The sequence below is a fragment of the Takifugu flavidus genome, chromosome 5, assembly GCF_003711565.1.
Source record: "Takifugu flavidus isolate HTHZ2018 chromosome 5, ASM371156v2, whole genome shotgun sequence".
Classification (NCBI taxonomy): Eukaryota; Metazoa; Chordata; class Actinopteri; order Tetraodontiformes; family Tetraodontidae; genus Takifugu; species Takifugu flavidus.
The window spans coordinates 14,752,287-14,761,628 of NC_079524.1; the positions used below are offsets into that span (position 1 = coordinate 14,752,287).

Here is a 9,342-nt window from a genome sequence, read left to right on the forward strand (position 1 = left end):
TGGTGAGGCCCCAATGGCTGAATGTGAATGTGAATGTGCTTCTCTATGTGTGCATCAGCAGTAATCTGCCATTAATCTTAATGGCACAGATGTTTGAAACCACAAAATTAGTCACTTTCAAAAGACTCCTCCAGGGTCCTGTAGTGTTTATACCTTTTAATATAATGAAAAAAATTAAATCTTTTTTCATGAAAACCAAGATGTGGTACATTGTTTGACTGTTTATCCCCATTGAGCTGAAAGGAAGGATGCTAGAGCCTATTCCAGTTATATATGGGTGAAGGCTGAGTTGTCAGCTCATTGCATGGCTCAATCATGCTCAGTATCTTAGCAGTGTTCTGACACCTTCCCTTACAACCAGAACACCTTCCATGTTTTGTCTGCACAGGGGCTCAAACCAACAACCCTGCATTTCTTAGCTCAGTCCCCTACTAACTGAGCTACTACTTTAGCAAATGGGAACTGACCTTTTTTTTTTTGTTTCTCTTTGTGTTTATCCGTCAGGTTTTTCTCAGACGGCAAAGTGGGAAATTGGATTTTTTCCGCAACTGGAAGAATTACACAGCTGGGTTTGGAGATATAAATGATGAATTTTGGCTGGGTAATCTGAAACATCACAGCAGTTTATTTAACAGTCTTTTATTTAAAGTCAGTGTAACTAAAACTGGTATCCCCCTAGTGATGTCAGCATTGTCCTCCACAGGTCTGTCCAACCTGAATAAGATCACAGCAGCAGCTCAGTATGAACTCAGAGTGGATCTGAGGGATAAAGGTGAAATGGCCTTTGCTCAGTATGACAGGTTCTCTGTCTCTGAGTCTCGGAGCCGCTACAAAGTCCACATTGGAGGCTACAGTGGGACAGCAGGTAGACCCGTGATTACTTTTTCCTGACAAACATTTAATATATTGTCTTCTTAACCGCTTTATCCCTTTTGGAGTCATGGGGAGGGCAGGGTCCACCCCCAGATCAGTCTTTGTAGGGCCCTATGTGAGCATTTGTGGGTTTGATACCTTGCTCATGGGTACCTCAGCAGTGCTTTGAAGGTGTTCAGGCACCTTCTGATACTTCCGTAACAGCTTCCATGATTTTGTCCATAATGGGGCTCGAACCAAGAACCCTCCGCTTCTTGACCCCTACTAACTGAGCACCTTTAAGGTGTTTTATTGTATTTGTGTAGCTGTGTATTAAACTTTCAAATTTACTTATTTAAAATTTAATTTTTGTTATATGTTTTGTCATAAAATACAAAAGAAAATCATTAGTAGCAGTAGCTAAGTCTATAGCGGCTTGGGCTGCTCATAAATTGAGGCTGAATTGTAGGTTTTGTAATTTGATCTGTATAATCTCTTTCATTATTCACCTTTTCTGGTGTTGTATTCATTTTAATGTTCATTTCAGGAGCATTGACTGCAAAGTTCAGCTAATGCAAAAGAATCAGTTCATGTTATTGTGTTGCGTGTCTCTGTAGGGGATTCCATGACCTACCACCATGGCCGCCCATTTTCCACCTACGACAATGACAACGACATTGCGGTCACCAACTGCGCCCTGTCATATAAGGGAGCGTTCTGGTACAAAAACTGCCACCGGGTCAACCTCATGGGACGATATGGAGATAATAGCCACAGCAAGGTACATTCAAGCTGCAGCACAGCCATGACTATAGTGTCATTTAAACAAATATAATGTATGGATCTGTGTATAATGCCAGTTGGACTAATAAAATTTAATGTTCCTAAGATAATTCATGTTAGTAATGCTGCTGAACAACAGTCCATGTTCAAAGTACATTTACTAAATCTTTGCTGAATTAACAACTGATGTTTGTGCAACTGTAGTGAGCTGACCTCCATTATATGGAGCTTCAGTCACATTGTTTATCATCTCTAGGGTGTGAACTGGTTCCACTGGAAAGGTCATGAGCACTCAATTGAGTTTGCTGAGATGAAGCTGAGGCCATCCAACTTTAGAAACCTGGAGGGAAGACGGAAACGCTCCTAAATCCCCCACCATCAATGAGAACCGATGCCTGGACTCCAATAATCCACCTCTACATCCACAGTCACTGCCAAGAGCTATCCAACTTTGCAAAAAAAAAGAAAACAGCCAACACATTTCTTACTCATGTGTCTTTACATGTCTCCTTACTTGGCCTCCTTTCCTTCATGGTTCAGTTCTGGAAACATCAGTGTGAAGTTATGCATGTTAAACATTGGACATAAATTTGGGTGCAGTCTGGCTGCCCACTCCCACTATGACGTAGCTTTTGATGGAGGCCCCACTGTTGGGTCACCTCCATTCTAGAGTCGCCTCCTCTGTTGGGTCACCTCCACTGTCAGGACAGGAAATATCAGACATGTTTTACTGTAGGCTTTCCATCTTGCTGAGGACAGATAGACGTTTTCTGGTTTTAAGCAGTAAGTGACTGGTCCAGAAAACATGTCTGATTTCTGCATGTGTTGTTTGTCAAAATAAACCCGAAGGATGCATTCTGCCCAAATGTCACGATTATTTTAGTTTTTGAACTCTGCACATCTGAATGGAGACACATATTAGCACCTTAAGTGCAGTGGTGGGGTTAACCAATGCACTTTTCTTTGTTCTCTTCATATATTCTGTTTGGACTTTCAGATTTCTCCAGCTTTTATTGAACAAGGGCACAGTTTGTCTTATGACACTGGGTTATTGTGCTGCACTGGGTTAAACTCCATAAACTCTGTTTTCAACATTCACCTGAGATTTGCACCTTTTTTTTACTCCTCTGCAGTGTCTTCACATACAACCTAAAGAAACAAGTAGATATTTAGCATTTAATATTCAACTTACTACTCGTTAAACACACTTTCACTGCAGTGAGTATCAAAATACTTGACTTTTACCTGTGGTGCAGTATCCTTTACTGTGGTTTTTTTTTAGGGTGGTTTGGAGAGCTGAGTCCTCTGTTGTCACCCAGAATTATGCCAATAACTTTGAATGTTGCTACTATAGCAGCTGTTTGGCAAGTATGAATAAGAATAAGACAGTTTGGGATTTTTTTCTGTGTTTTCTATAGAACTCATTCCAAAAAGTTTTTATTCAATTACCCGTGCACTACCTCTAAAACATGAATGATAGCAAAACAACAAATTATAGCATATATGTGGCACAAAATACTGGTTTATGACATAAAAGCATCCACTTAACTAAAGGAACTTATTTTATTGTAATCACTGCCAATATTGAGAGTCTATTTCTGATGTACACATTTTTGCATGTGAAAAGGATGTTAGCAAGATAGAGAATGGTATGTGTACTTGTTTTGATTCATCAAAATTATCAGCCTATGTGTCCACCCAACTCATTTAGCAGCTTTTTAGTCATTTCCTGCCATGACAGTGGTCCTCCCACTGGAGGTGAGCAGCCAGGTTAAAGTCAGCATGCGCAGAAAATGTTAACATGCCAAAGAGAACGAAACCTCTCACCTCATCTCTGTCCCACCTCTTTGGGAAGAAATGTGTTGCTACTTCTTGAATGGGATACCTTCTCTCTCTTTTGACCGGCTCCATGTCAGACTTTACAGCACAGACTGTTTCCTACACAATCTTGCCCTGTTTGGGGTCTCTGACGATGGCTGGATAATTTGTTGCAATTCTTGTACAGTTTGGCTCGCTCATAACATCAAACATTAATAAAATATTTTTAGTTTCACTGCCCTGATGTTAGACACCTCCATCTCACCTGCTAATTATTCTTATTTCCTGATGTTGCTCCTGTCAGTTTATCCTCACTGGACAGATTCCTTCATCAAGGAAGAAAGTGAAATCTGAATGAAAAGAAAACAGATGGTGTTGAAATTTGTGAAGCATAGCTGGCTCCACGTTCCAAAAAAGGAAACAAATCAGCTGTGTTTTTAGTTTCTCTACAGAAGTCAAGGCAGGACCTGTTGTATCTTGTGATGTTCCTTTTTGAATAACCTCATCACAATGTGTTTCACACATAAGATGTTGAGGAAAACATGAAAACGCATGTTGTAACTTAAGTCCATTTGATGTAGCGTGGTCTCCATAGTTATATTAAGATGATAGTGGACAGACTAAAACTAGAGAATGTAAGTGTTTACCCCCCCATCCCCATCCACACACACACACACACACACGCAAACACACACACACACAAACACACACTAAACCACTGACCGTCTACAGGAACTGTGAACATTTTCTATGGGTTTTTGTTGTTTGTAACTGACTGAACAGCTGATGTTTGTCTGTATTCCAATAAAATGGTGTTTGAAAGGAAGAAGAATTGACTTTTAAGTTAATATGCCAATGATGTCAATACATTTATTACAAGATTCATGCTTGAATGAATAAAGGGAATAAATAATCCACAGTAGAAGCATAGAAGTACCCATATAGTAAAGTGCACGAGGTGAAAGTGTAAATAAGTAAATACCTGACACTATAGTCATGTACTAGTAATGCACTGTATGTTAGTCCGTGTATTTGTGAGAAATGTAACAATTGTTTTTTTTCCTCCAAGCAAAGAATGGCCCAGTCAATGGAAAATGTTTATGATATGGAAAAAAAACATGAGAAGAGTTCAAGATGACAAAGATCTCACTGTTATATGTCACACATTAGGGAAAGCAGTACATATCTGTGACGGGTATGGTATGGACCCAAGTGCAGTACACAAAGAACTGATGATCAGTTAACAGGTTTATTAACTGCAATCTGGCAAACAACGGACAGTTCGAGAGCGGGGCAGTGGACTTGGTTGAGGCAGGCAGAATCAGGCAAACAATCCAGAGGGAGACTGGCTGAGCTCGTGGTCAAAACAGAAGACAGGGTTAATTTACCAGGGGTCAGGCAGAACAGGCAGGTTGTAAACAGGCAGGGTCGATTCCAGGAAGACAGGCAGGTCAACGCTGGAAGGTCATGCATAGCAGAGACAATCTGGCACCAAGTGAGCGTGAGGCTGGAGAATATATACTGGCAGGTGAACTGATTGATGAGTGAGGGCAGGTGTGTGATCAGTGACTGAGAGCAGGTGTGGAAAAGAACTGAGTCCATGGGCTGGAGCAGAGTGTGACAATATCAGTATATCAGTATCCATGGATTTCAAAAAGAATGACCAGGGGGGGTCATTCTTTTCTCTCTCATAGGTAGGGGGACCTATGAGAGAGACATATGGACCCAGCCTCAAGAGGCACATTATGTTACACATGGAAATGTGTAGAAAACATACAATGGAAATGATCAAGCAATTCCGCTAAACAAATACTATGAAAAGGCTTGCAGTTTGTCTTTGTCCACTGGTAAAGAGGCCAAAAAGAGGCCAGCCCACTGGCCCCATCACCCCAGAGATCAGACTTAAAACCTACCTTTTTGAAAAAGCTTATTGTTACTAATTCTGTAGTTCTAGTTACTATCATAGACAGACAAATTATCATACTTAGGGGGTCGTCTAATCATTAGGTTAACATATTAGCTATGCTGTTACAGGCCAAGGCTGCCGGGGTCCAGAAACATGATCACCTGACAGGCCTCTGTCACCCCACTGAGTCATGGTTTCCTCTCCTCTCCTCTCTCCTCTCCTCTCTCCTCTCCTCTCCTCTCCTCTCCTCTCCTCTCCTCTCTATCCTCTACCTGTCCTCCCCCTCTCCTCTCTCTCTACCCAGCCGGCTATCAGCAGGAGGGTCCCCCTACATGAGCCTGGTCCTGCTCAAGGTTTATTCCTGTTAAAGGGAAGTTTTTCCTTGCCATTGTTGCAGGTCTGGGGTTAGGCCCTGAGATTCTGGAAAGCGCCTTGAAACAATTTTGATTGTAAAAGACATATATAATAAAGATTGAATTGATTTGATTTGATTTGAGATGCTGACCGTAGGGGGGAGGGATGTTGAAATGTGGTCCCATTGTGGACACCAGGTAAATGCGTTAACTATACAGGAATGTGAGTAGTTGATATTATGCTACAGGAATATATGAGACGTTAACAAAATGAATCAAGTCATTTGACTTGTGATTAGTAGCTGATTGTGAACAAACTCATCTTCGAGATGAATCTGTTCCAATGCATATGTAGTCAACAAAATGTGTGTGTGTGTGTGTATATATATGTGTGTACACACACACACACACACACACACACACACACACACACACACACACACACACACATGAACGGTATATACACTGCTCACAAAAATTAAAGGAACACTTGAATTGGCATGAATTGAATTAAACCTGTCTGATAATTTTCTGGTTGGTTAAGCAGCTGAGGGCCTCGTTAATCAATTTCAGCTGTATTGGTGTTCATGGAATTAACAACTGGTGCACTTCAGTGGCAACAATTAGAAAACCCTCAAAACAGGACTGGTTTTACATGTGGAGGTCATTTCAAGTTTCTCCCTCTTGATCTTTTTTGGCTGGTGCTCGTACTCGTGCTGATTTTGGCTTGCGTAATTATCTCTACTGGCAGTATGAGGCGATTCCTTAACCCTACAGAAGTTGCACAGGTTGTCCAACTTCTCCAGGATGGCACATCCACACGTGCTGCAGCAAGAAGGTTTAATGTGTCTCCCAGCACAATCTCCAGAACATGGAGGAGATTTCAGGAGACTGGTGGTTATTCTCGGAGAGCTGGACAGGGCCGTAGAAGGTCCTCAACCCCTCAGCAGGACTGATACCTGCTCCTTTGTGCAAGGCGGAACAGGCTGAGCACTGCTCGTGCCCTACAGAATGACCTCCAGAGGGCCACTGGTGTGAATGTCTCTACCCAAACAATCAGGAACAGACTTCATGAAGGTGGCCTGAGGGCCCGACGTCCTGTAGTGGGCCCTGTGCTCACTGCCCAGCACCGTGGAGCTCGACTGGCATTTGCTCAAGAACACCAGAATTGGCAAGTCCGCCACTGGCGCCCTGTACTTTTCACAGACGAGAGCAGGTTCACCCTGAGCACCTGTGATAGATGTGAAAGAGTCTGGAGAAGACAAGGAGAACGTTATGCTGCCTGCAACGTGGTTCAACATGACAGGTTTGGTGGTGGGTCAGTGATGGTCTGGGGAGGCATATCCATGGAGGGACGCACAGACCTCTATTGCCTAGGAAATGGTGCTCTGACTGCCATAAGGTATCGAAATGAAATCCTTGAACCCATTGTCAGACCCTACGCTGGTGCAGTAGGACCTGGTTTCCTCCTAATGCACGACAATGCCCGGCCTCACGTGGCAAGAGTATGCAGGCAGTACCTGGAGGATGAAGGAATTGAAACAATTGAATGGCCTTCACGATCCCCTGACTTAAACCCAATAGAACATCTCTGGGACATTATGTTTCGGTCCATTAGGTGCCGCCAGGTTGCTCCTCAGACTGTACAACAGCTCAGGGATGCCCTCACACAGATCTGGGAGGAAATGCCACAAGACACCATCCGTCGTCTCATTAGGAGCATGCCGCGACGTTGTCAAACATGCATACAAGCTCATGGGGGCCACACAAGATACTGAAAAGCATTTTGAGTTGCAGAAATTAAGTTTTGGAAAAAATGGACTAGCCTGCCACATCTTCATTTCACTCTGATTTTATGGTGTCTACACAATTGAGCCCTCTGTAGGCTGAACACTTTTATTTCCATTAAAAGACTTGGCATCCTTTTGTTCCTAAGACACTGCCCTGTCGTTATTTGTATAGATATCCAACTTCATATTGAGATCTGATGTATCTAATGTGTTTCTTTAAAGTGCTCCTTTAATTTTTGTGAGCAGTATATTTAGCCAGGAATTCTTTGACCATTCAGGGAGACCTTCCTTAGAAGTCAGTCAGTCAGTCTGTCTGTCCCCCACACACACAGTGTATACACACATTCACACAAACACAGTGTGTATATATAAATACATATAGTATAATATATATTTATATTATATTAATATAATATAACAATATTGTATTTGTCAAAAACATAATAAGATAATATTTTATTTTTAATGTACTTTCCCATAGACTTCCTTCGGAGTCCAAAGGGCGGCTCCTCCAGCAGCCCCGCTGTGGGCTTTTAACTTCCTCATTGCCGGATGGGCGTGGAGGAACCTCTCGCACACAAGCAACAAATGACTTCGCCCCACGCTGAAGTGTGATGTGTGACTTTTAGGGCTTTTAGCCTTTTAGGATTCGTTTTGGAAATGCGTGTGCGTGTTTGGTGGAGGTTCGTGAAAGTGGTGGCTGTAGCTATGCTCGTCTTCACTGTTCCGTCTTTATTATGCAGACTGACGTTCAGCAAACGTCACTCTCAGACAGGACCCCTCCCTGCCGAGGACCAGCGGATCCTGTCCCCGAAAACCTACCGGTACATTTTCAACCAGCCTGCTGTATGCAAGAACCAGACCCCATTCCTCGTTCTCCTGGTCCCTGTCGCTCCTGCAGAGGAAGAAGCAAGAGAAGTTGTGAGGAGGACATGGGGGGCTTCAGGTGAGGATTGCCTCACTCTTTTCTTTATTGGAGTTTCTAATAGGGGGCATCCCCAGAGGCTGCTGGAGGAGAACAGGGCACATGCAGACATAATCCAAATGGACTTCCAGGACAGTTATCAGAACCTGACCATCAAGACCATGATGATGATGAACTGGCTGTCGGTTTACTGTTCCCATGCTTCCTATGGCATGAAGGTGGACGCTGACATCTTTGTCAACGTGTTCCGGCTTGTCAAACATCTGAGAAGTTCCCCTCGGCACAGCTTTATCACTGGGTCCATAATCAGTGATGGCGTCCCACGGAGGGACAGCAGTAGCAAGTGGTACTTGTCAAAGCAGCAGTAGCCTGAGGACACCTTCCCCTGGTACGTCTCTGGAGCAGGGTACGTCTTCTCTACTGACCTGGCTGCAAGGATATCCTGGGCATCGACACATGTCCATATGATCCCTCTGGAGGATGTCTACGTGGGGCTGTGCCTGCAGGTGCTGGGGGTTCGGCCAGTATATTCCCGCACCTTGATTCCCTTCAGGAACCTGTTTGAAATCCAGCATCTGGAATACGACAGGTGCACCTTTACTAAACTGATCATTGTCAACCACTTTAAACCATCAGAACTGGTTCACATCTGGCAGGACTTCTCCAGATATTATGCTAGCTGCAGTGACAGCATCAGCAACAAAAAACTATGAAGTAATAGCCACAAACTTTGGTTCCATCCACACTTCAGTAGTTCTAATAAAAATTGTTATCCTCATTTTTGTAATCTCAAGCAAGTTATTTCTTATTCTTCAGAGCTGTTTTGTCCTCTCTCTCTCTCTCTCTCTCTCTCTCTCTCTCTCGCTCTCTCTCTCTCTCTCTCTCTCTCTCTCTCTCTCTCCTCTCTCTCTCTCT

General features: G+C 43.2%; 1 protein-coding gene and 1 pseudogene across 3 annotated transcripts in view; both read left to right on the top strand.

The window, feature by feature from the left end:
• tncb (tenascin Cb) overlaps window positions 1-4,285 on the top strand; it is a 27,535-nt gene extending 23,250 nt beyond the window's left edge. For all 3 annotated transcript variants that reach the window (XM_057033323.1, XM_057033324.1, XM_057033325.1), the window contains 5 exons: window positions 1-2; window positions 505-601; window positions 704-865; window positions 1,470-1,633; window positions 1,892-4,285. The exon at window positions 1-2 is cut by the window's left edge and continues 150 nt beyond it. In XM_057033323.1, the coding sequence (XP_056889303.1) occupies window positions 1-2; window positions 505-601; window positions 704-865; window positions 1,470-1,633; window positions 1,892-2,002 (536 nt within the window). In that variant the 3' untranslated portion in view covers window positions 2,003-4,285. The remainder of the gene's footprint in view (window positions 3-504; window positions 602-703; window positions 866-1,469; window positions 1,634-1,891) is intronic.
• A 3,748-nt stretch (window positions 4,286-8,033) lies between these two features.
• Window positions 8,034-9,205, top strand: LOC130526316 (beta-1,3-galactosyltransferase 2-like; annotated as a pseudogene).
• Window positions 9,206-9,342: the final 137 nt, after the last annotated feature.